The 27,648-nt window shown below is 37.7% G+C and overlaps 1 protein-coding gene and 1 long non-coding RNA gene across 6 annotated transcripts in view; one reads left to right on the forward strand and one right to left on the reverse strand.

Moving 5' to 3' along the window:
• Positions 1-11,787: 11,787 nt before the first annotated feature.
• LOC308064829 lies at positions 11,788-23,940 on the reverse strand. The gene is made up of 2 exons (XR_013928560.1): positions 23,809-23,940; positions 11,788-14,184 (listed from the first exon to the last, which is right to left on the reverse strand). It is a non-coding gene; the product is annotated as an uncharacterized lncRNA (long non-coding RNA).
• The window catches only part of LOC308064826 (uncharacterized protein), a 45,104-nt gene continuing 31,495 nt past the window's right edge, over positions 14,040-27,648 (forward strand). The window contains exons 1-4 of one of the 5 annotated variants that reach the window (XR_013928554.1): positions 14,040-14,179; positions 19,097-21,535; positions 26,516-26,569; positions 27,069-27,122. Coding sequence is in view for 1 of the 5 variants with exons in the window: in XM_080389920.1 (XP_080246046.1) it covers positions 25,271-25,274; positions 26,516-26,569; positions 27,069-27,122 (112 nt within the window). In the remaining 4 variants the exon portion in view is untranslated. Of the gene's footprint in view, positions 14,180-19,096; positions 27,123-27,648 lie in introns of those variants that run through there. The other 4 variants (XR_013928553.1, XR_013928555.1, XM_080389920.1 and 1 more) reach the window with 4 other exon arrangements.

Raw genomic sequence — 27,648 nt, forward strand, 5'->3', positions numbered from 1 at the left:
CTCAATGAATTATGTGAGGAATGTGGTTATTTACAGAGGAAAATATTTTTGCCATATATGAGTGATTTTCACTGAAAGCATTAGGTAGCAAGATACTGGGGCAAAATCCAAGTTTTTATTGAAAAATCTGGAGGAATTAGAGGTTCTTAAGTATAACTATTGCTGAATAATTTGTTAACATTGGGGGAAAATGTATGTTACTAATCTTAGCCTAGAAACTGTTAAATCTCTTTTCCTAAAACTTTCCATTTTCAGACAGATATCCAGTACAGGAAATTTCAGCCTAAGCAGCTAAAGATTAGTAAAATACAAACAAAAGCACTATGCTAGATAGGAAGAACTAAGCAAACAAAACAGAAGTAGCATTGCATAAACAGATAATAACATGTCATACTTCAGTACTACAGATGAAAGCGAGGAGTTCTGCTTGTGCAGCTCTCTGCTGTGCCTTCTTATGAGGAAAGGGTTTTTCTTTTCTCCAGCATACATGTTATTCCTTTTAACTTGCTAGAGATCTTGCTCAGATTGGGTTGTTTTCTATCACTATCCTCCATGTACTGTTTAATTTCCCTGAAATGTGGAACAAATGTTTTAAGGTGAATTCTGCATTAAATTAAATCACCAAAATATGTAGCAATGTGGTAAAGACAAGGGGTAAATACTGAGGTGACTCACGTGGCGACTTGAAGGCTATGGACCTACCAGCATAACAAAGATTAAGCATTCTGAGTTTATTTTTCTCCATATATATTGCATATCTTGAAGAAGCATTCATAAGAGTTACTTGGGAAGACAAATTCCAGAACTCCAGATGCCCCCCTCTTCCTTCTTCTTCCCCCAGCTTAAATACTGAGCATGACGTCCCATGATATGGAATATCCCTTTGTCCAGTTCAGGTCAGCTGTCCTGGCTGTGTCCCCTTCCAGTTTCTTGTGTCCCTCCAGCCCTCTTGTTAGCATGGTCTGAAAACTGAAAAGCCCTTGACTTGGTATAAGCATCACCCAGCAACTCCCAAAAACATCCCAGTGCTGTCAACGTTGTTCTCACACAAAATTCAAAACACAGCACTGCACCAGCCACTAAGAAGAAAATTTACTCTATCCCAACTGAAATCAAGACAATAGTACAGGTAAGGCCACAGGGTTGAAGAAGGGACTTGGAACTTCAGGAAGGCTTTTGCTAGGCTGCGTGAAGTCTGAGTGTCTCCTGAAGATGAAAATCTGCAGAATGGAGCCCAAAAGTCCAATATTTTCTAGAAAACCTGTTTAAACATTGTGTCAGGCCACACATTAACTCAGAGGTTAACTCTGCTTTACGTCTATTTGTCATTATATGCATTTGGTACAAATACTAGCTATGAAATGTTTCTAACAAAATTTGTCCAAAGTAGTCTCTGTTAGAGTCATCTTTTGAGTTATCTTTTATGACTCATCCTTTATTACCAAACAAATATATTCCACATATTCCTAGCCTGAAAGTTGATGAGTGAGTCTTCATGTATCAATTGCTAGGGAGTTACATCTTTACTCTGAAGCCAAAATAAAACACTATGAATTGACACAAAGCTTAAAATCTAGCACTTACATGGACTAGTGACTGGATGAAAAAAGACTGTGTTTTTGAAATACAGATGTGTAAACTTCAATTGAAGGCATATCTGCATACAAAGAACTGCTAAAATAAAGAATATAGTCTGCTGAAATTTCTGCTGACCTTACCGTGTGCAAAGATCTGCCAGCTTTTGAGCTTCAGCTTTCTCTTTTCTTAAAGGGCAGCATCTGGACTAGCCAAATGAGTAGAGGAGATTCTTACAGGAAAACCCATAAATGTTCTCCCCTTAGATGTATTATTACTTTATGGACAGAAATTATTTTCTGTTGGATCTCCTATTTATTTGATAGAATTTTGGAGGAGGCTGGAACTCAAAAAACCTAATAAAAATATAAGAGACAAGAATGATGGAAACATTAAGATATATATAATTTGAATTTAAGATGTATGTATAGAGTTGAAATCTTTGTACAGAAAAAAATTGTTACGTGTAATAAATAATACCCCTACTTCTTTTTTAAGGAAAAAAAAGGTTTGTAAGTATGTGATCTGAAAGATAATTTTTCTATTTTTAATGTAAAAAAGTGATATGTTTATACCTGCTACAAATACAGTTGGCTTGAAACTTCTGGGACAATAAATTCCAAATAAATTTCTAATAGAAACCAGATAACTGGGTGGTTTAAAAGAAATCTTTATTAACCTGAAATAAATAAATAAAAAAATAATATCTTCTTTTTAATAGAAGTTCTGCTGTGTTCAAAATATGCATCAATAATAGAATATAATTCATTAAAATGTTTTTTACAAAAAAAGTCTCCTGATGTGCTAACTGTAATATTGGGGTTTAACCCCACCCAGTAACTAAGTAACACACATCCACTTGCTCGCTCTCCCCACCCCAGAGTGATGGGGAGGAGACTCAGGAGAAAAGGTAAAATATGAAGACTGATAAGAACAATTCAATAATTAAAATGTCATAGTAGTAGTAGTAGTAGTAGTAGTAGTAGTAGTAATATAGCAACAAGAGCAATTATAATGAAAAGGAGGGGAGAAGGGGAAAGGAATCAAGTCCAAAAGGAAGGGAAAAAACCCGAAACAAGTGATGGACATTCAGCTCAGTACCCGCTTACTGGTGCAGAGCCAGTCCCTGAGCAGTGACCCCAAGGCCCCAGCCAATTCCCTCTGTTTATATATTTATAATGATGTTCTGTGGAATGGCATACCCCTTTGGCTAGTTCAGGTCACCTGTCCTGCCTGTGTCCCCTCCCCATTTCTTGTGCCACTCCAGCCCTTTTGGGCCTAAGAAACTGAAAAGTCCTTTATTTCGTATAAATATTACCTAGGAACAACTAAAAACATCAGTGTGTTATCAACATTATTCTCACACCAAAGCCAACACACAGTACTGTACCAGCTACTTAAAAGAAAATTAACTCTATCCCAGCTGAATCCAGGACAAATATGTATTTTAAAATTTGAAAGGTCTCCAGCAGAATTAGGTACCAAAATACTAAATCAGCAATTAGAAATGCCACTCTGACCTTTCAGTTGTGTTATCTGAATAAGAAGGGAGGAATGTGATATGTGGAAAGCCAGGAACTGCTGCAGTCATTACAAAAAAAAGTTGTCACAGGATGTGGTCCAGTGATAAACAAGTTCATGCTAGCATGCCATCTGCTCATAGAAAATCATGTCTATGTGTTATTCTGGATATTTTACTGCTACATTGTTTTCAGTCATTTAGAAACTAAAGCAAAATTCCATTGGAAAATAAATGCTTAACGGCTAATTAAATGCAGAGCACAATAGGCAAAAACCAGAAACACAGAAATATATTATTAGCATGACAGTGAAAGGTGTGGTTGACCATACTGCCATCTCACACCACACATCAGTTATGAGTGCTTTAAATGGGAAAGAATCTAGGTTCAGCTGTCCTCCTTTGGAAGGTGTCTTTCTGGAAGCTGTTACCTTATTGGCACTGGGCTGCATATTCTGGGCTCCTGTGGAGGAAAAGGATTATTATCATTCCTCAGCTGACTGTGTCATGCTCTGTGCACGGTGTGACTGAATTGGCTGGAGTAAAGCAAGCCTTATTAAAAATGTGTTTCCAGAACAGGACTTTAGGAAAACAACACTAACAGGGTCAGAATGGTGCCTTTTGCTTTCATTACACAAAAGAATTATTCACAATTTTACAGATGTAAGGTAAAATAAAATGAGTGCAGAATGTATATAAGGCCCTTTCCCTGTCTTATCTTTCTTGTAAAAAGCAAAATGCTCTCATCTTTTGTTTCTTGAAAGCAAAGAATTAAATGCATAAATAAATACATAAAATAAATGAATGCATTTTATTTATCAAATTCTGCCATTTTTGCAGTTTTTTCGTCTTGAAGAGATACAATTCCTACTGACTTCATTTGGAGGCATACGGAAGTCAATGAAGAAGTAGCTGACATTTTGTGTTGTTTGGAATTATGGGAAGTAATTGACTTCCTGTTCAGGATACCATCCATTTACACAACTCTGTAAATTCCTCTGCAGAAAGCTTTTAATTCAAGAAAAACTGTACTGGCAAAAATGGAAATGTGAAGAAAAATAAATATGGTATTTGATCATTATATATATTTAGGATCTCTATATGAATGTATTACACAGGCATCTACCTACATTACAATCATGCAGCATTCATGCACTGCAGTATGGGAAGCCCCTTCTTCCCCTAAACCAGGAAGAAATTCTGCCTGGCCCTGTTCAAATGCACGGTAAGTGCTGAGAATGGCTATTATATGCTTTCAGCAAATTGCAGCTTTTACACTGCACGTTGCTCAGAGATTGCTCTTTTTTCTTCTTTCTTGAAACATGAGTATCAAAAGACTACGAAAGGATGGGTAAGTGGTGACCAGTGGCCTCACCAGTCTGCAGAGCTGGCCAGCTTTATCAAAAGGGAAAAGAAAAAGCAGATTTCTAAAGGAGGAACTTGAGCCACCAAACTTCACTGCACCCTCAGGTCTACATCTCAGAGGTGACATGGCCCTCTAACGCTTTACAGCCTTTACTGAAATGCAGTCAAGTGCAAAATCAGACGTATTAAATAACTTTGCTATGTACTTCTTTTGAAAGATCATATGTAGTCCAAAGTTTCTTTGCCTGCTTTTATCTTGCACTGTGTACCCATGGACATAATTTTTCAGTATTTTCAGAGTTTTATTTCCCCACTCTTTCTAGTTTCAGTATGTACATTTGCATTTTGAAATGTAATCAAGCATATATTGATTTATCAAGTATATAAAATCTGACAGAGAATATGATACACAGCTAGGCATATTGAATTTCAAAGATTGTCATGATGGGTTCTTTACAGAAATAAATAGATGGGATTTTGACAAGACTTTTGATACTGGTTTTTAGCATAGGTAGAGGAAGCTTTTACAAGTACTCTTAAGAACACATTCCAATGATTTCTGTTTTTTCTTTATTTGAAGATTGATCTCGGTAGTAAGCACACTAACATTGTCCAGAAAATCATTCATATACATGCATATGGTCATGGAAATTAATTTTAAGGGTGGTTGAAAACCTGAGTATTCAAAGGTTTGTATGACTTTTGGTCTCTTGACAAGCAGGATTCATCTTGAGAAGAGCGCCACAAAACCAAACATTGTACGTCAAGGCTAAAAATAGTGGACAGATGATCACTCACTGTGGTTTAACAGAACACAGCTGATGACCTAACGTGGCGTGGAGGTCTCTGTGAGAGGTGCCTAAATCAGAACCCCACAGCTTTATACTTTAAATGTATGGTGACTTCGTGATGTGAATGGATAAAAGAAGTAGCATCTTTTCAGTTGCTCAGCACATTTGCTAAAGCTCACAATGAATATGAAACTCCTCAGTTCAGGGTAGAGCTGTTGCTTCAAGCTTCCTGTGAAGTTTGGCCTAAGTATTATGCACTATCCTACAGGCAGGATCTTCTCCAGCTTTCAGCAGACACTCTGTTGAAGAAGAAAATAGTGATACTGCTCCAACTTTGAAAAGATTCGGGAACTGTATGATTTCTACATTGTCTTCATGCTAAATGAGAGATTCGCTTCCAATTTATTTGGATAATTAGTACACAGACTGATGTATTTGCTTCCATTTCACAAAATATATGTATTAAACTGGAAGTAAGTCTTTGGTTTTATGTTTCTCAGCTACTATTCATAAATTCAGTTTACAACAGAAATGAAGGGAAGGGCTACTTAATTTTCCACATGAAGATTGATTTAAATTTCATTTAAGTATACCCTTAAATTATGTTTAAATGTATGACCCTGGAAATTTAAATTCTGTATTCACTATTGTACATGCTTGGGTTTAGAATCTATTTTTCTAGAGAGAGTTTCTAAGGAAAAAGAAGAATTTATCTCAGCCACTTCAGCATTTTCTGTTCTTCTGTTCCTACATGTGGCACTCATGTGCTCTCTGGGAAGTTATTAATGCTTGTTACCACTCATTTTACTTCTTATACACTTATTTTGTGTTTATTCCACTGCTGGAGACCAATATTCCATTTACTTCAATAAACTGTCAATTGATCTCAGGGGAGCTTTGCTGAGCTTCAGAATTTCATCATAAGATGAGCTACACTAATTTTCAAAGCAGGAGAGAGTGTATTAGCCCTGTCAATAATCTGGTTTGTGTGTGAGTGTGACTGAGGGTGGACAAGACATAGTTTATCCCCGAGCCTTGAGTCTGCACATAGACCAGACTCCTAAAGGAGGCCTGGATTTATGTAGCCATTGCTGCAGGAAGAGGAATGGTCACTTTCCTGTAGGACAGTCCAAAATTTGGTGGAGATGAGACACCCAGAAAGAAGCTCTATTATAGTAACTGTGGTAATAAAGGTCCTGTTAAGAGGAAAAATAGTTAGGCACATTGCTTTCTCAATAACTGATTGAAAAGAAGGCCGTCAGGAAAACATACTCCTGTACCAGGTTGAAAGTGATTTGTGAGTTATAACTTTCTTAGAAGAAGCTTTCAAGGAGAGTAAGACTGGGTGCCACTGCTAGTAATGAAAGTAGACTAGAGAAGGAAGAAGGGATGGGCTCTGTCTGGGTGGAAAAGTATGAAAAGGCTTGGCAAATGGAAGAGAAGAAAGTTCCTGTTTCCTTTCCAAATGTACTCAGTAAACTAAAAGAACTTTGAACATAAAGCCTGATTTTGTTGCCCTTAACTGGGAGCAGTGTTCAGTTCTTGGAAAGCAGAGAAAAAATTAAGAAAACTGGGAAGAGAAAGAAAGACATCCTTAATCTGCCTGCTTGGCCATATGGCTTAGCAGCTCTTACAGTTAGTCTCAACTCATGTGAAAGGGAAAGCTCACATCACAGCCTCTGTATTTCATGGGATAAAAAAGAAGGTTAATATAATCACACATTAAAAAAAAAAAAAGAAAAAAAAACCAAACCTGTTCCTGATGTTTTAAGGTAAATACAGGTATTTACTGTCTGTAAGAAACTTTGCTCTGTCCCGTAGGGTAAATATTTGACTGGAGCTGTGCGAGGTGCTTATGTCTCCATGAAATTTCACAAAGCACACAAAATTTAGTTAGCACAGCTGGAGTTCAGTGTTGGTGGTTTTGAGAAGGCACTATGAAGAAGTTTAACAATTTCATAAAATACCTCCCAGTATACTCAGGGGTACTCCAAAATCACTTAAAACTTTAAAGCAAGTCCTACCCCTTTCCGGTGTTGTGTAGGTAAGATCAACTTCAGCAAAATGTCAATGGCTTATTTCCTCCAATCTTTTGCCCAGGAGCAGAAGGAAAAAAATATCTGTGCTGCTTCTGTGAGAGCAAGGGTAACTTTAGTATGACGTTTTGATGTGGGTTATCCTAAAGGTAGGTACATGGTAAAAATCAGATAAGGTACAAATCAGGACAACAGTTTTAACAGTCTTTCATATAAAACTGTTAAAAGAAGAAAGCAAAATGTTATACAATGGATGTCTGTTTCCAAGTGATGAACTAAGACAATTAAGCCTCTTTTTTGGTAGTTTCCATTGCATTGAGAGTCCATACATAGAGCCAACAGGAATATTATAGAAAAAGTATTGATAATACAAAGGTAACAGTTTGGTGCAGAACATTCAATGGAAACAGACATTTATAACACACAGGTAACTGTGATTTCCTAAATATCTCAGCATCCCTACATGATCATCATATAGAAATGAAAGATAACTATGGATGATAAACTTCAAAACATAGCCACAGTGGCAAATTTTGGTCCTGCTATTAAAAATTATAGTCCATCTAAAACTACTTACATTGTGTATCCGTGAACACTGTCCTCTTTTTATTTATCATATATGAGTCTTTGTTTTCTAAACACCCTTTTTATCCCAGTTTTAATCAGTTGTCTGTAATGACTCTTTCTTGAAATGACCTTTTGGTTCTTTGATCATCTCTAACCATTGTTTATGATTTTATTCTCAATGTTTTTAAATCTTATACTTAAGTCCTTTCCTTGTACTTTTTCAGAAATGCTTTCCATTTTTGCTGCAAGTCCACATTTAATCTGTGGCTTGGCTTGGATGTTTTAATGTGATACTCATTTCTTATTCCCTTTACCTCCCACACTTCTTCAAATCTTTCCCTTCATGATACTCACTTAGTTCGTATGCTGGTCTTTTAACTCCTACAGTTGCTGTACGTTTGTTTAACAAGAATTTATTTTATCCTTCCCATGGCATTTATTCCTCCAGGCTAAGGAATTCAAAACAGATTCCCTACTGAATGTTATCTTAATCAGAAAGGTAGCACTGCAGGGCTCGCTCTTCACTATCAAGGACCTCTAGACAGCATTTCTTTTTGAGCCTTTAATATTTAACTCCAATTTTACAGAAATTTAAAAGTTGGGGGACTTACTAGTAAATTCAGCTTTTTATCATTTAGAGACACTATACCACATTTCCTCTCTTGAGATGCATTTCAAATATTCAAATATTTTTGTACACTTTTCTAATATATCAAGGAAAAGATTCTGAAAACTGAGAGGAAGTGAGGAATTGTTCCCATTAAACACCAAGAAGTACTAGAAAGTAATGTCAGTGAACTAGTTAATCTGAGTACCTATTCTGGAATTTGATGTATCTGTTTGGAAGGCAAGAACTGTAGAGCATAATGAGCACTAGAATTGAAAGGAAAGTAAATTCTGGTGAGTGTAATTAAGGGAAAGATAGGAAATACTGTGGCTTGATTCTTTTTCCATTAAAAGAAATGGAAGGTTTATCATAGACTTTAAGAGCAGGAATGAACCCAATTTTGTTGGTTTTTACTAGTATTTCATATACATCTTGCCAAGATAAATTAAACAATCTAAATGCAGAATATTAAGACTCAGTTTAAACTGAAATTGTGAATTTGTTGGCCTTCAGGATGCTGATCAATTTGCTTTGTTAGAGGTTTCTTCCCTTAACAAAAGAAAGCAGTTCACAGAATTTTTAAAAACTCCATACAACGTGATAGGACTGGAGATATCTCTGTGCAGTCTGGATCACACTCCAAACCAGACTAAAATTGTCTAGCCAAATTCATCTTTTAAAAATGCAAATATTAATATTTCAGAATATAAAATGTATTGCTTTCAATTACGATAGTAACTGAAACGTAATTACTTCTCATCTTGATACTCAGTGAGCACTGCTCACCCAAACTTAATGTTACTACCTTGCAACAATCACATTGGCTTAGTGTTGATGATAGGATGCAAAGGTCAAAGGAGATGATTAGTGATAAGATGCAAAAGTGAAAGAAGACTCTGTCCCCATGGAAGAGAAACGCAAAACTGATGATGATCGAGAAGGCAAGACAGGAGACGCCAGGCTGGAATATCTACCTCACTTCTCCCTAGGGATATTTGGAGTTAGTGATCAGTTTCAACCACATGAAACAGGAAGGTGATGGTCCCAAACACAGTGAGGTGTCCATGTTTTGTGAAAATTAAGGATGGCTCCTGTAATTGCTCACTCACTGACAGAAAAGGGGGAACAAGTCTGGCTGGGCTACAGGGTAGTGGCTGGTTAACCAGTCCTGAGCCAGCTAGCCCATGTGCAGCTCTGAACCAGCCACTTGATGCTCTTTGTGATGCCCTCTTGCTGGTTCAGGCAAAGGCAGCTAGGAGATGTGAGAAGGAATTAAGAGTAATTTAGGGTAAGCCAAGGTGACATAACAGGTTGGTAAAGTCATTTGGTACACTATTTTGGATGCAGTAAAGAAATTCAGGAATAGGACAGAATCTGTAGGAACTTGAGTTTCATTAGTTCTACTGCTAGTAGAGCACCAGTTTAATAATAGAATTGGATTGTTTAATTTACAGAACATAATAGAACAATTTTGCCTGTCTGATAGTAAAATGATATGAAGTTAGAGTTATGTTTTAATATGTCACATCTATAAAAATCCTATACAAGCTTTCCGACTGTAGACCATGCATAACTACATTTTCCATAAAGATGTCATTGATATTTAGTAGTGCAGAGGGATTTTTAATCTTTAAAAACAGGTAACCTATATTTGAAAAGGAAAACAAAACAAAACAACCAAAACCACAGCAGATCGGTCAGACTTTTGTGTGTGAATTTCTGTTTATTAAAGAAGACAGAAAGGAGTACAGTTTGCTTGTAGAAAAATTAAACTAGCGTATGCTGTGTCTCTAAGATTGAAATGAAATAGTGTAGTTAATTCAGGACTTTATTCTATACTTGTTTGTTTGATCCATTAATTCACAACAATCCATAGTATTTAATAAGTAAAATTTGGGAGTGGTAAAGTTGCATCTGCTTCAGTATGCAGTGATCTTCCAATCTGCACTTCCTTAGGAGAATAATCCTTTTCTCTATCAGAGGACAGACCAAAGAAAAAAGGAGAAACTGAAACCCATATTAATTAAAATATAAAATAAAACTACATTTTGTTAATAAAACCTAATTTTATTAGATATTTTATATTATTATTTTAGATGCATTTTTTAAAAATTATTCTGTTCTAGTTGTCTTCAAAATCTCTGAGAAATAGTTTAGAGATTTTTTGCAGCATCACTAAAGAGCACAATACACAGTACACATGCAAATAATCTTTTCAAGGACCTACACTGTTTAGTCTCTTCTACCTACCATAAAATACTAGTGTATCATTGATCTTCGTATGGATCAAAAATTAATGGGTTTTAACCTTTACTGTTACTGTTTGTGCTTCCTACTGAAGGCATTAAGATATAAAGGAGAAATCTGTACTGGGAGCTACAAGGTCAGATATGTATTTTGGATAATTTTCCTGCTTGGCAGTTGAAAACTCTATTTTTATATGTTTATATATATGTTTATATATGTTTTAAATGTTTATAAAAAGTTCCTTGAAACATTGAAATGTAATTGCTTAATCTTCTGGTTTTTTTTTTTTACACTACATTTAGCTTGTCTTTTTCACACTTGAAACAGTGTTGGCTGTCACTTCTTTAAAAGAAGTTGAAAACTGGAGCTTTGTTCTTCCTTTATGTAGTAGCTGTGGAAGACCATTAAAATCCATGTGACAGTAGATAGCTGTCTAAAGTTTGCAGCAAGGTCAACTATGTGGTAAAAGGCAAGAATTAAGTTATGATTACTGTGTAGCATTTCTGTATTCCTGCTTCATTCGTGACTAAGATAATGGGAGTCTCCAAAGCAAAAAAGAGATTAAGGAGACAGCTCAGAAATAGCACTTTAAAATAAAACTCTAACTTCTACATCACTGATATGCCAAGAATGATTCATTAAAAATAAAATAAAAACCACAACAACAACAAAAAAAACACCCACAAAAAACAACCATCCCAAACCCAACAACAAAAAAAACCCACCACAAATCAAAACCCACCTGAAAACAGTGACTTAAAACCCATGATAGACAACAAATTTACAATGAAAAATTTCTCATGGGTATTTCCATAAAGAACTGAAGCGACCACAAGGAAAGCTATTCAGGCTTGAGTGACTGCAGGAATTAAGGAATACTGTAGTAAGCATGGAGAAACTTTACTAAGAGGGGAATACACTGATTGAATGTGTTTGGTGTATCAGAATCCACCACCTGAGAACAAAGAGGAGAAAAGTTCAGAGTATCAAAAGTCGTATTTGCTCCAAACACAGAAATCTCATTTCCTAATTTTTTTTAAAAAAAAATAATAATAAAAGTTTTTTTTTTTAAAAAAAAAAAAAAAAGAAGCAAAAAGGAAGAAGTTCAGCTTCAACTCAGGCAAAACCAAAACTGAACACACACATCGCACTGCCCAGTTTCCCAGAGTAAGCAGCGAGGCATGCAGGAAGAGGGAAAGGAGTTATGTTTTGAATCTTTTGTCTCAGCTTGTACTTTGAAATGTAGTAAGTGGGAACAGAAATATTACTGAACGTTTTTTTCTGTCTCCTATGGTCAAAGAAAACTTAAACAGTTAATCTCTGAATAGCAGCAGTGCAATTGACACACTGCACTACTAAGTTACACTTTGAGCCACATTTTGGTTATAAAAGCCAAGAGAAATCCTTAGAGTTAAAGCAGATGCCTAATACAAATGGAAGACAAAACTTCATCTGAACTGCTTCCTCATGCTCTGCTGGTGTTTGTCACTTAGAATAATGTAACCTGACAGCTGCAGCTATGAGAGCCATGGCCACCTAGCTGCAAGTCATCTCTTGTAAATTAGGTGTGTTGGCTAAATTTGTATCATCAATTCATTTTTATCACCTACAAGTTCAACTGCGCTTCTGGCTCAAAAAAGTGGCTGTATAAATGCAATACTTTTTAATTGTTTAATCAAGAATTCAGTCTTCCGTCATAACAAAATGAGTGTTGTATTTGCATTGAGGCAGTAAGTGCGGGTAAAGCAGTTTTGCAAATAAATACTCAGAGTGGTTGTAACCAAAGATACGCCTGGCAATCTGAAGCTTGTTAATTTTCCACTGACTCTTGAGGTTTTATTTGAGGATGAAGTCATGAGGTGCAGGACACTGACAGAATTGTCTGTTAATGGTTATGTGGCAACGTATGGGACTTCTACACAATCCATATCCTATGCAGTTGGTATTGTTAAATCTAAAACATTAATGTGCTGAAATATTTTTGGATCTGAGTGATAATTTGAGCTTTCTTTCAAAGAGAAAAGTTGTCCTCTGTTCAAATAGCAATTCAATGATCCATAGGTTAGCTGGGATCCATTTTAGGAGCATGCTGAATAATGCTCTTCAAAGTAAGCACAGAGAAAGGGAGAATTATAGAATGAGATGACGCTCTATATTAAATTATGTAAGTGATCAAATTTCCTTTGCCTCTAAAATGTAAGATGTTTTTAAATCTTTATTTTAAAACACTCTATCTACCAACCTAATCAGAAAATCTGTAGTCAATCATAGTACAAAAATGGGCACTGCTGAAAAAGAAATACAAAAATAGCCACAATGTAACTGTCAAAGCCACATGTTTTAATCTGTTTAGGTGTTTGAGAACAGTGGCCTTGCACAAACTCAGTCTATTGTCAGCAGTTTATTAAAAGCCATACACTCCTTGTTCTACATAAGCAATTCATTGAAACAGTTTTGTATGCAGATTAGAATCAGTATATGGTTCAAAGAACCAGTATTAGTGCTTTGAGAAACTGCTTTCTCTCCTGAGATTTTTTAAAAAATGTAAGTCCAAGTCTGTTCATTGTCATTCAGTAATCAGATCTATAAACAATTTACATTTTGCCTGAAGTCAGATAATCCTATCACTTTATAATCTCTTTAGGCACAGACAAATATCTAGATATGAATGTGTGTATGGGAAAGTGCTGTGTAAACAGCAAGGCAACAAAAATAGCAAAAAATAACAAGAAAAAAAACCCAGAAATATACAACAGCTACAAATGCTCATAATTCTGGAGAGTATACTTTTTTCAGTTACTTCCAAATTTGTAGGGTTGTTTTACTCACACTTGCAAAATCAAGCACAAGGAGAAAATTAATAATCATATACAAAGAAAGACTTTTTTTTATATAATAGGCGGGGGTTCCTCAGTTACCTCACTGCAGGAGGGGGCCTGGAAATCAGGTCCATAAGGAACAATCAGTTAGCTGAAAGGAATGTGCTCGAGCTCGTAGGCCACAAACCCTGGGAGGACAAGGAATGTGAATAGATAACAATCAACAGGATGAGTCATGCCGAGAAAAGATAAGGGAATGAGGAACAGATGGCACCAAGCAGAAGTAACACATTGCTGTTACTTGATGACTGTAAAAACTTACTTAAAGTGTCCTTTGTTTGTAGTTAACCAATCAGGGATTGCCTAGTATGTAATGGTTAGCTTAAAGAACCAATCTGTTTAAAGCATGCAGCTTCTGAAAACATATATATAAACTCGTGAACGTGTACAATAAATCGACATCTTGCTTGCATCAAGCTACATCCCGTCTCCATTCGATGCAAATTGGTGACCCCGACGTGATCTGGTTCAGGATCTGACATAAAGGGCTCTTCAATTGGCTGAGCGACTTGCAGCGAATCCCACAGAACTCTGAATGAACCACTGGGAGGAAGCAGGAGTCATCCGGCCTGAAATCCCTCCGGAGTTGAGAGGTGAGCTGTGGGAAATCCATAATGGGGAATCAGGCTTTGTCCCCAGAAAGAGACATTTATGAGCTTATGAAATGTCTCCTTAACAAACATAAGAAAAATATTTCTGGGTATGACCTTAAAGCAATGCTCAAGTGGGTGCAAGTAAATATGCCCGCCATGACTGCATCTACAATTTTTACGTGGGAACTTTGGGATAACAAAGGGGTGAAACTGTGGGATTCTGCAACAAAAGGGAATACTAAGTCCCACCGCCTGCTCTCTTCATGGAGAGTCATTTTCGAAACTATGAAGGCACAGGAAGGAAAGACAGAGGAATGAGAGGAGGAGGAACCGCGAGTTCCTATAGCTCCTTCTTTACCAACCGCTAAGTCACAGTGCCCTAGATCCCTGGGTGTGAATGCAGCTGGGTATCCACCAGAAGAAGATCTCTTTGACCCAGGACCGATAGACCCTGAAAAAGAACCTGATTTGTATCCTCCTGATCCACACAATGTATGGGCAAATATAAACAAACAGGCCTTAAGGGAGGGGGAATTAAAAGTGGCTAAAACTATAGTTGCTCCGGTCTTGTACACTCAGGGCCGGGCGGGGGGAGCATGATGGGAGGCTCTTTCTTTTTTGGTTATTAAGGAACTGCGCCGCACGGTTACAGAACATGGTCTTTTCTCTTCCTATTTTACAAGTTTGTTATCTTCTGTGTTTGATACTTATGTCATGACCCCTCATGATTTGAAATCTTTAGCACGATTGTTGCTAACCCCAACTCACTACTCGTTATGGGAGTCACATCGGAGAGGAGGACTTCAAACACTCCTACTCACACATGTTAATCATAATAATGCTGCATTAGCTGCACTAACAATAGAACATCTTATGGACACCGGTGCACATGCTGATCCAGTAGCACAAGCTCGAAACTGCCTCCGTGAGGCTTTCGAAGCAACTAGGGAAGAGGCAAAAAAGGCTTTTTTCCAGACCCCCTCCTGCACCTCACCAAGGAAAGTTTTCTGGACCTTTTTTTCCTCATTCTTCATAACAGAAAATTCTACACACTGAAATTTAACTTTGTAAACCTGCCACACTGTTACTCTGTAGATCATTTCCCTTGGCCTGATTAACACCCATTCATTTATTGAAATCACTATTTTTATTCTTACACCACTTAGGTTTGGCTAGGAAACATGCCTGAGTTTCTTGCTTTGTGTGGCTCTGAGTGTCTGCAAAATGGTCTATCATCATCTTCTCGGCTTTGGAGGTTGCAAAGTGATCCTGCTATCTTCACGGCTTGGCATTGTTGAGTCACAACTCAAGCACCAGCCTGTAGAGCAGGAACAACCCTTATCTCACCATTACATGCAAACGTCCAGGTTAGATTGGAGAGGGGACATGAATCACTCCCCCTTACTTTAACTATTCAAAAACTGGCTAGGAATAAACTGTTCCTTGAGAAGAAGTGATACAGCCATAAGTATTTGGGGGAAAGGGCATTAATTCCTTCTTTGGCTTCCTGCTGTGTCAGTGTAGCTATATGCTACCCTCTACCGCAGAATGTAACTTTATGAGCTAAGCTGTTGGTTGCATCTTTACTGAATTGTGTCAAGTTGTAGAGATGTCTTTGAAAGCAGAATTTGGCCTGCTCTTCCTATATTGCTGAGGATTATAGAGAAGACACAAGGAATCCATTTTGACTCTGAAAGACTGAATGAAAAACAACAGAAGTAAAAAACAGCTTTAGCTTTAGACTTGCAGATAAGCTCATGTACTATTGATTCTGTCAACCATAAAAATCCTGAGACTCCACAGAGCTACATCTACTGAATCATTTTACAGAGATGAATCATACTTTAATAGTTTTCTGTATTAGCATATTTTTTTTATATTTCTAAAAGAAATACATATATATATTCTTTATATTTCAAGTTGATTAGCCTGCAAGCACTTGCCTTGCACTACTCGGAACAGGTCAACAATTTAACAATCAATGTAACCTTTTAACAATAGGCTCTTGATCAAAGTGTCATCAAGCTAATGTCAAACAATTTTCTTAATCCAAATGCTGTGATAAAATGGCTGTGGGGGTTTATTTGATAATTTTTCATGCACCCTTGATCCAGCAAGCACATAAGCAACTTTTTCAAAAACTTTCTGTGCTGTTAGGAATTATTTCCTGCCCTTCACTGAATAGGAACTGACTGCTGCTCTAAAAGGTTTAGAATACAAATCTCCCTTTACTGAGAAGAATAGACTAAATTCTTTGGTTGCCATACAGTTCAGGAAATCAGTTTTTGCCATTTTTATCAAGCACACATGATATAATCAATGGCAGGAGTTCTGTATCCCTGAAGTTTCCTTGGTTGCTTTGTACATAAAAATTCTGTGAGGTAATCTGTCTACAGCTTGCTGTCAAAGACCTTTGTTTATTGTGCTCTGATCATGTGTTCCCACTTCTGTTTTACTGGATGGTTTGGAAAAGCTTGCTGATATGGTCAGAAAACTTAATCTTTAGTTTTGTGGTATAGTTGCTTATCAGGTTAAGAAGCTGATCACGTGGCCACAAGATTGCAAGATGGCTGCATGATTCTGTGCATCATGCTATCTGTATTTCTTTGGGCAGTATCCGTCTGCAGGAAGCAAAGAGTGGGCTGTTTGGAACAAAATAGGCCATTCTATGCTGCCTCTATTTCTATTTCCCAGAAACAACAGGGAGAAGAACACTGCAGTTACACAAAAGTTTGGAGGAGTCCTTTCAAAACATCTTTGGGGGGCAGAGGGGAAGGCATACATACTGTACAGATGATAGCCCATTTTGCAACTATATTCTTCTTATCAAACACTTCTTATGTATCAGTCTGAAAGGACTTGAAAAAGATTTAAAAATGTTTATTCAGGTATTCTGTTTTTTTTATTAAACTGAAAACCAAGAGCTAGGCATATCACCTCAGCCATTCCCTTTTGGACTGCCAATATCAATTTTCTTTTTTGAAAACACTGAGTATATATCACTTAACATTTGACAACACATCTAGTGTTCTGGTAATCAGAATGCATGCACTCAGAGTTTTTTGGAGAGAGTTAGTGTTTGGTAAAATTTTAAGATACTGAGGTTAACGATAATTCTAAAATGAGCCATGAGCCCACATTTAATATTAAAGGATAGAAGAAACCGACCTGGAGACATTTGCATGTGAGCAGAACTTGCAGATGTGCACAGCAGCCTGAAGAAGCAGGAGTTGGGAGTTGAAGTTTTTGTGGCCAATCCTTAATTTTTCCTGACAAATTAATCTAAGCATTAATGTCACAGCACTATCCAAACTAGCCAGCTGCAACAGGGCTTTTACCCCCACATACCAGGTTGACTTCAATGACTAGCTCCAACACCTTGCCCCAGCACAGCCACCAGTCCCCCACAAGGTTTCAAAAGTTCATCTACTGTCCATGCTGTTTCTTCATCCTCTTCAGGCCAGTCCACCCTGCTTCTTGCCTCTGCTGCATCCAGAGTCTTCCTTCTCCAGGCTCCTCTTCCAGCCAGCCTCTTCTCATTCAGCCCCCTTCTTCTCCCAGGGCTTTTCCTTGATTCCCCTACATCTGGGGCACACTCATTCTCCTCCCTCCATTCCTTCCAGGTCTTTCTTCACCCAGTACTCCTCCCTCTTCTATACCCCTTAGAACTATTTAACTATTTAGCAAGAACCAGCCACAGCTGCACCTTATTTACACCAGCCAACCCACCGCCCCTGAAGCCAGCCCACAGCTGTATGTTATCAATGTTAATTAATGCACCTTCATTCCTCTATACACATTAATACATCATCATATCACTAACTGAGTGATTCTGATTTTTCCAAAAAACATTGCAGTCTATAACCAGTAGAAAATCAATGGCACCCCAATCACAGTGGTTATAAGCCTTAGGATTTTTGTGTGGTTTTTTTGTTGTTGGTTGGTTGGGGTTTTTTTATTAGATGTTGGAGAAATGGAAATGCATTTAAAATATTACAAGTCTGTCAAAATCAAAAAAAGATTATGCACATAATCATCTACCGCACAAAAAGAAATAGGAAAAAGTACCCAATAATCACATTGGTATTTAGCATTTCAAGATGGGAAATATTTCTAATCTACCATGCTGCTAAAATGAAATTGTAATAAAATTTCTTCATGTATACAAATAGGCAAATTTTGAACTAGTATTTTCAGTGAACACAAAAGTAATTTGGTATGTTACTTGAAATGTTTATTTAAAATGCTGAATACTATATGTATTCTATAACAGGATATACATAATTTCAGGACAGCTGATAACTTAAAAATGAATCTGAGAATTCAAAAATGGTGATTCATTTTATAAAGTAACAAATATTGGAAAGTGTTAAGTGTTATAAACCAGCATATTTAGCAAAGTGAGTTTAATTATCCATTTAAATAAATTATCAGATAATTAGATGGTAGGAAAAGTCACAGGAAATAATTTTGAGAGTTACAAAATCAGCATTTGACTTTGAAAATTTCACAAATCCATTACATGATCATTGTTGGCAAGTGATTTTGAGAATAAAATAAAAAAACAGGAAAATATTTTAAATAATTTTAATTCACTGGCATAATGAAAGTATTAGAAATTAGACTGTGAAAACATACTGAAAGCACACAAACTAGTAAATTCATATTACCATGCTGAAGGCACCAATACGATAGTGATACTAATGACAAATACTAAACACTTGCTGAAGTAGTAGGAGGAGATTACCAGACATAACTAAGATTGCATAAATTTTCATGGTGTCACAAAACAATATTATCACTATAGATTCATGGTCTTTTCTAGAGATGGGATTTGTTTTATTAGAAAATGAAGATGACCTTGAAATTTTCCACAAAAGTGTGAGATAGTTAAACCATTTTTTTCTGTCTACACAGGTACCCTTATGAATGGTGACAAGGAACAGGAAAGGTGGGAGGAGAAGAACAATGAGGCTTATTTGAAGGACATCAGCATAGCCTACCCCACCATAGTTTTGAGATGGATGTAGGTGCCCTACAGGTGCCCTTGAAGAGTTTTTCTGAATACACAGAAACAGACTTTTTTCATTACACTTGAGCTGCATAGCTGGACACTGACTGTCTCGGAATGTGATTTCCCAAATGCCTTTGTAGTTGTTTTTAAAACCTGCCTTGGTCTTTGGAAAAAAAAATAAATGTTGGCAAGTTATTTTACAAAGACAGAGACCATCACTCAGGAGGGAAGACAGAGGACAATCTGTGTCAATACTTTTAAATATTTCTCAAAGTTCGAACGCTGTCAACACAGCAGAGTTTCTCTGCACTCCCCAGATCTGTTTCTGAGTAACTCAATGAGTGAGTATTCAGAAGGGACAGCTCTTTTCAGACCATGACAAAGCGGCCCTATTCCGGAACTTGTGGTGTTATTCAGCAATTCCTACTGTGCTGTAGGTCTGTGTGCTGCTGCGATACATACTTAATTCAAATGAGAGCCCTAAACCTTCAGCACCTGGATCATTTTCTTCTGCAGACTAACCTTTCTCCAGCTTTCACTGTGGGACCAGGCACACCAGTTCTGCCACCTCTAAGACCACGAGTCCCCGATTGTTAGTACCAGACCTGTGCATTGCCAGATTGCAGCAGGTGTCTGATCTGCTTCACCACATATCTGCTGAGTGAACCAGAATACGTGTCACGGTGTTTATTCCAGCTTTATGCTTTTATAACTGCTGGGAGGAAAAACAATAACTGATCTGGCATAAAGTGGCAATCCCCAGTCTGGCATGAAGTCTGCTGGTATAAAATTAACCTGTCATCATCCTTTTTGAACAGCACAGTGTGAGCAGAGATTATGTCAGATTGGCACTTTAGATGGTATGATTGCAGTGCTTTCAAACTGGGAGCAGGAGTCTTCACAAGGGATTTCCCATGCTGCTGAAATGGGCTGAGCTAGCTGCTGATTTTCAGATCGGGTCTGCTGGAGCAAACGTATTAGAAGAGGTGGGGAAATCACAGACACATTTTCTTGGCGCTGCCACAATGGAAGCTCCTTATCTGGTAACTCCATTAACTTCAGTGACCTTCTGCTTTTATTCCCATGCTCAGTTTTATACATGAGTAATCCCATAAAGGGACTCCCCTTTGAAGGGAGGCACGGGTACCACTGACCACCTGATTCTGTCCTTCACCTTTCTCCCTCTCTGACACAGTCTCCATTTCTCTCTTAGATAAAAGTGGCAATCATTGTGGAAACTTTCACTGTGAACAAAAGTACACTGATTTTGTTCTTACATGTAAATAAATACAAGCTGCTATTTTTTGTGCTTTTATATTTTTACAAAGAATCTCTCAAAATAAAATTATTATTCTTTTCCAAAGGCATTTCAGAAATTTTATTGGGCAAATCAAAATGAGCTGAACCAAGCTACTTAGTTTAGAAACACACATGCAAGTTTGCTCCACACTAAAAAGCTGTGCACTGCTCCTCCAGTTCATGTCAGGATCTGCCTTGGTTCTGTAGCTCTGTGATATGATGTACACAAATTGGCATGTGCTTCAGCTACTAGACATTCACTTCTCTATGCTGATATGGACATGTATATCACAGTGGAGCACAGATGTAAGAATTTCCCATAAATGAGACTTCCACGTGACTTGCATCAGTCCCAGTCATTAATTTGCCCTTCTTTTTGTAAACTCTAGGAAGAAAGTTAAAAAAAAAAAATCCAGCTAACAAGCAAATAAATGGCAGTACACACACGGCCTTAAAAGTATAGCATTTATGGAACTCAGACCAGTATTATCTAGGGCAATGGCTTTGATCATTTTTTTGTAGAAAGAAAAGCTACAATTTTACAGGTGCTACAATGTGAGCTGACCCACAGTGTGAAAACATCTCCTGTGAGATCCAGTTTCTGAGCTCAGTCAGGTTTGAAGGCTGCAATTTGTTGGCTGATGCAGATTTTCAAGTCTTAGCTCAGAGCACTGGTCAGGGAGAAAACAAGGAAAGCAGTATCTGTGCAAGAGCATACGATGTCTTCTCAAAAGTCTTAGTGTCCATACACCCCTGGCTTTTTTCTTATCGGTTGATATTCAGACTAAAAATTGTGCAGTTGCATTTTTAGTCCAAAACCACAATGGTAGCCATAGTATACTATCTACTGCAAGCTTAGCGTGTAGTCTGCAAATTGCAGTGATTCCCCTCATTAATTTCAGAGGCTGGAGGAAGTGTATGCCATGGACCACAGATCAGCAGCTAGAAGAGATGTCGGTTTGTCTTGTAGCAGGAACTGTATCTGCTGAGCTAACCCGAAAACTGGCTAAGATGAAAGACTTGCTGAAATACTGAAATTTCAGGTATGACTTTTAGAAGCTTTTCTGAGGTTATGGTTAGGGATAATTTGTACAGTGAGTTTCTTTGCTTTCACCATGGATGTATTTGGGTGAAAATCTCAAGGGAAGGGTTTTTGTGTGTTGCTAATTTGGATGTGGTTTGGCAAAGTAATGTTGGCGACTACGGTTTGTTTAATTCTGCCAAAATGCAATACAAATTGTTTACTTCAGTGTTTTGATCTTACTGATTTCCTTTGTAGTAAAATATATATTTAAAAGTGACATCAAAGCTGCCAAAAATACCAGACCTCATATAGTTATTACTAGATTGCTTTAATGAAAGTCATACGCAATTAAAATATAAGATGTTTTTATTCTGGATATGCCTGGAGGCTAGTAATAAGGACATCTGATAAATGAAAAATAAATCAATAAAAAGTTACCTACCAACCAAAATAATCCAGCAGAAAAAGACCTTTAACACTTGGAAATCAAATCATACCAAATCTTTCAATGAAATAACTGCCTGTTTAGTAACTGTGTCTGGACATAGGCACTGAAATTATTGGTGTTATGTAAGGACCTATAAAGCAAATGGAAACGTGCTGTTCTATAAACATATTATTGTTGCATATGTTGTGGTATAACTGGAGAAAGACTTCATTAAGAAGTGACTGAGAGAGGACTGTCTGTTTGTGGGGTTCTAGTTTGTTTTTTATAGGCGGGATAACTTGTTTTTCTGAAAAAGCGGTTTTAGAACAGTGAAAAGTACTTGTCAAACTGGTCCTGGGCCTAGACCAAAAACACTTTTCAAACTTGAAACCCACAGTGGGGCTTTTTTTTCTTCTTCCTTTTTCTTTTTTTTTTTTAAATACTAAACCTCCTATTTTAAAAAAAAAGGTCTTATTTGGTCTGGCAAGCAAATTTTCACTTTAGAGCTCTAGACTAAAACTGGCATTCTTTAACTAAATCAGCCTGAGGTTGTTAAAGGGGAATTGTAAATGGGAGTATTGACATTCATATCACAAAACTTCTAGTGCAAGTAGGCTGTAATGGGAGACATAGCTATAATGTAGATGTCTACATCTAAGGTTTCTGCCCTAGGCTTTAATTGGAGTAACTGTCATTGTGTGTGAATCTCACTCTAAATTACTCTAAATTTTAAATTTTATTAAATGGCTAGCTTCTTTGAATGGCCTTATGTCTCCACTGATTAAAAACAGAAGAGATGGAAGACCTAGAGACAGGTGAGCTGAATCCCACCTGAACTGTTTACAGTGGCAGTACCACTCAGCAGATCATTCACAGCATAAGTATGCCACAGATATCTGGTCTGACAATAAAATGTTAACCTGATGATTTCTATAAAAAATAATTTATAGCAGGCTGACCCTTTGTGTATATACAGACACAGTATTTTGTTTGCTACTGGCATCCCTGAAACTGGGTTGACCCCATTGTCAAACCAGAATTTGAGGCACTCATTGCATTTCAGGCTGGGTCCTCTGAACTGGAAATACAAGAACTACTGTCTGCTCTGTAGATGCAATGGCTGGTACCATTGTAGATACAATACCCTTAGCTGGTAACCCAGGCCTGTTTTGCACTTTCATAGCTTTAGGCGGGTGAATCAAACTTGATCTGTGCCTTATATCACACGGCCATACCAAATCCGATATACATTAGTAACCTGAAAATAAGTTTATAGTTTTACAATACATTTTATATGGTGGAAAATCCTATCTTGGTTCTCATTGCCACCAATATTCTGCGGTTTACATATTGTGGGTTAGTGAAGGGTATCCTTTAGTACGGTAGAGGGTAAAAATCAGATCTGGATTTCTCACTATAGTGAGAGAGAGAAATTTACTGAGCCAGCTCCTCCACTTAGGAAAACAGAATATGTAACCACATCCTTCAAGAGTGATTCAGATGGTAAACTGTGATATACTGCCTTTTCCCCAAAGGCACTGGAAATCTATTACTGCCTTCGTTTTCGTACAATTTTTTTTTTTCTGGAAACCTAAAATCTTGGTCTTCTGCCAATTTTAGCAAGTGTGCTGTCCTGCCAATTACACTTGTAACTGCTGTCTAAGCTCTGTAGCAAATCAGAGCTGGGTTGGGATGAGCGTTAACCTTCCAGATCCTTAACATAATTCACAAAGGATACAGAGAAACAGAAGTAATTTCAACACACAGCCCAGAAGCTGTTTTGCTAAATAGAGAGGGAGGGAGGGGCAGAAAAGTCTTAAGGAGGGAGAAATTGTTGGAAGAAAGTATTTTGCTCAATAACTTACCCTGTGGTCTCATGCAGGAACCAGGAGAGGAGCCTGGGATTCCAGCTCCACTTGCTTTATCCTTCAGCTACCTGAAAACACTTGAATGCCCACCTCCTAGGGGAGTAATCCTGGCTTTGGATGAGTGGTAATTTCCATCCATGAAGCAAAGAATGCCTTTTGCTTTGCTCGGATCTATGCTATGGTTAGTTGGTTGAAAAGCAGGACATGATAATTCAAATCCACTCTAGGCAAGCAGGAAAATGTAGAAACCCTAGCTTCTGTTTTTCAAGTGCTTTTAAACAATTCTGCAAAAAGAATTGTGCTATTTTTTTCTCTAGGTGCCCTACCACAAAAGAGTGATCTGACTGTAAATAGGCAACTGATTTTCAGACTTGAGCCAGATAGGTAGACCTAGCCCTGACCCTGACATTTCCTTTTAGACAGTTTCAGGTGGCAGTACACATGTACCAAACACTAAACTGCCCTTCAAGGCTACCTGCAGTCCCCATGCAGCCAATGGAAGAGAGGACCCTGCATGGGCTTTCCTCAGTCGCCCCCCATTGATGTGTGTTCTGTATCGGCAACTGAGGCTTCTACCTTAGTTACTCTGAATCATCCTGCTAGTGATTCACCCAAGTTTACTGCCTAAAGGAATGTGAATCTAGCTTATCACTTTGAAATATCAACATTTTAACATGTAGCATGCAGTGTCCTGTAGATTAGGATCAGTATTTTTAATTCAGTGGGCTAGAAATGGGAATCAAAGTGATAAACTGCCATAATATTTTGTCTAATTGGAAGATCACTGTTGAAGTAGCTTATGTCCCTGCATAGCATCCATGTTTAAACCTCTGTGGACTTGCAGTAGTTTAACCTAATGATTATTCTTGACTTTAGTGGTAATATAGGGTGTTAAAATCCACACTGGTGTGGAAAGGAAACTACATAGTTCTTCAGTCATTTATTTGGATGACAACATTTGTAATAAAGGCATTACCTCTGTGATTATATGCTTAGAACGGAGGCCTATTTTTCTTCTTCAGGTTATTATTATACAAAATTGATTCCAAGCAAACACAATTTTTAGCAACTAAACACAGGAAGGAATTCTCATTCTTCATTTAGCACAACATATTTTACGGCAACAGAAATTTTAATAAGGAAGAAATCTAATAAGGAAGGCAATATCCACTGTTTTCAACACAGCTGTTACTGCATCATGATGCATACAGCATCTGAAATGAAAGAGGAATCAACCTCTGTTGTCATGGTTGATGAGAGCTGCTTCCTTTGTTAAGTTTCTCATAGCTTGATTTTTCAATAGCTAGAGGTCAAAGTATTAGCACTGTTTTCTGAATCTTTGGAAGACAAGCAGATGAACAAACGCAAACAAAGAAGTTTGTTCTGTAGGTTTCCAAAATCTAAAGATTTGACAGAAACTTTGACGTCAAAACTATTAAACAGGAAAGGAATATAAATCATGGGTAAGTACTACTACAAAGAAAATATAAGGAAGACACAAATCCTGAAATATTTCCAGTTAATGAAATACTCTGTTAAGGAATGTGTATTTAAAGTGGCTTTATATTTCCGTTATTCACAATAAACTCCTTTCATATTTTAACAAATATTATTATATAAAAAAGTTTCTAATGATTACAGGAATTTGTAAGAAAAAATCACTTACTTGGAACCTTCTTTTCATTTTATCTTCTTCCAGCTTTGCTCCTCATACTTTATTTTACTTTCTCACTAAGCAACCTGAAACAAAATGCAAATTGCAGAAACCAAACCAAACCTTAAATACCTCCATTCCAGCAGTAACAAATGCCTATTTTGAAGAAGTTTGTTCCTGTACAATTTCTTTTGTTCAAAGGCAATTTACCCATACCAAAATACCATACCCATTAAGGAATTAAGGAGTGTTAGGATGTGGATTTGAATGCTTTCAGACCAGCTCTCCAAGCAGGAGATCCCACTAGCACAGGAAGAAATAACTGGTAGCAGCACAGCAGTAGAAAGTAACATATTTTACGTTGGGTGTTTTGGTTTTGGTTTTTTTTTAAAGGAAGCGATTCAGCACCTTCTAATACACATCACTGTGCTTAAAGGTCTTTGAGAAAGAGGCATTGGCTACAGAAACTAGGAAGGACACTTATGCTGAGGAACGCAAGGTGGTCTAGTAGTGCCAAAATAATAGGAGGACATTTGCTCTGTTTGACTCAGAACAGCCTAGGGTAGTTAGAGCATTTCAAATAGCAGGTCTTCCCCACACAGCCCATTCTGACCAATGTGACTGATAGCTGGGAGAAAATAACTCTGACTAGAAACAGTGGTGAGTTGGTGGGAAAGAGATCACCTCAGGTGGGGCAATTGCAGCCAGAACATGTGTAACTTTATGCTGATTTGAACTGATTTTTGAATCAGAATACATTTACTCTTCATAACAAGTTTCACAGGGAAGTTTATCTTTCATTGTGAGCTACCTGTTTCTTCTGTTGTTAGTTTGTTAGTGTGGAAGGGCAGAGGCTTGCCCTTCGAATGTTTATCACATTTCTCTTCTTTTCTTTCATACATTTCTCAGAAGCACATGTTCTTTTCAACGGAATGTTGGCCACTTTCTTTCCCACCCGTTCAAAAAATCATGTTCCCTAGTGTACAGCTTTCTGGGACACTTCAACATGTAAGTCTACACCTAGCAAGGATAACTTCTTTGCTTTCGCAGTGCACTGTGTCTTTGCTGTCCTGGTCCATCCCCCTAGGACTCATCCCTCTGCAGGTATGGTTCACGTGTGGCAGAAATCACGTGGCTCTGCCTATGTCTGTCTTAGGGCAAAGCAGGAAACTACCGCACGTCCCTGCAGTGGTCTCCATTCTGCCTATTTCACAGCTGTCTCCTCCGGCCACATTTTGCTGCAGAGATGCAGTTAATGTGGATGGCCTTTCCAAAATCGCCTGTTGAGCTGAGAAGGAGTGCTGTATACTTCTTCCACCTTCACAAGCCCTTGCAGCCGACAAGTGCAGGGCTGGGGCATGCCTCTGTCGGAATTGTGACTTCTTACTATAGGTGAAAGCCATATGTTCCCTATCCACGGTGACTGGGAAGGCACACACCCCACATGCAGGTGACAGTGTATGGGTGGAGGGAGGCTGGTGGAGCTCAGGACTTCTGATCTTGTGGAGGACATGTTGGAGCAGGGAGTGGGGAGCACTGGGTGCAGGTCACACAGGCAACACACTTCCCATTCACTGCCATGTCCCTCTGGTTTCCACCTCAGTGCTCCAGCTGAACCACTCTCCTTGGATTCATCAGGGTCTCCTGGGATCCTCAGGTGAGTTGTGCAGGGTCTGTAGCAAGGTCACACAAACACTGCAGGAGCACTGGTCATAAAGACTTGTTCTCTGTGGATGTTATTGACCTAAAAGCAAGATGTGTCTTTTTCAGCAGTGCCCTTCATATTGAACATTACGGTATCTAGAATAAAAAAAAATTCAGCAACCTTTACTTTTTTTTCCTCATTCAGAGAACCATATGGATTGGGAGAAAGTAAAAGGATTTATATTTCTTTAGCCTGTGCTTCATTCAGCTCATGCCTATGTATGTAGGTTTATGTAGAAATGTGCTTCCTAGTTATCACAACACTAGAGCAGCAGAGGATCTTCACACAAAAAGTTCCATTAAACATCACAGAGGAATAAACTATTCCTGCCAAGTGTTACTTCAGCCATATAGCTAATTATACAAACATAGGATTCTTTCATAAGATCAGATATCAAGTATTATGAGTTCAGACCATGACTGGTTGTACAACTTTAACAAACATTATTTCAAACATGCATTTAAGCTTGACTGTTCTC

The sequence above is a fragment of the Falco punctatus genome (genome assembly GCF_963210335.1).
Source record: "Falco punctatus genome assembly, chromosome: 5".
Lineage (NCBI taxonomy): Eukaryota > Metazoa > Chordata > Aves > Falconiformes > Falconidae > Falco > Falco punctatus.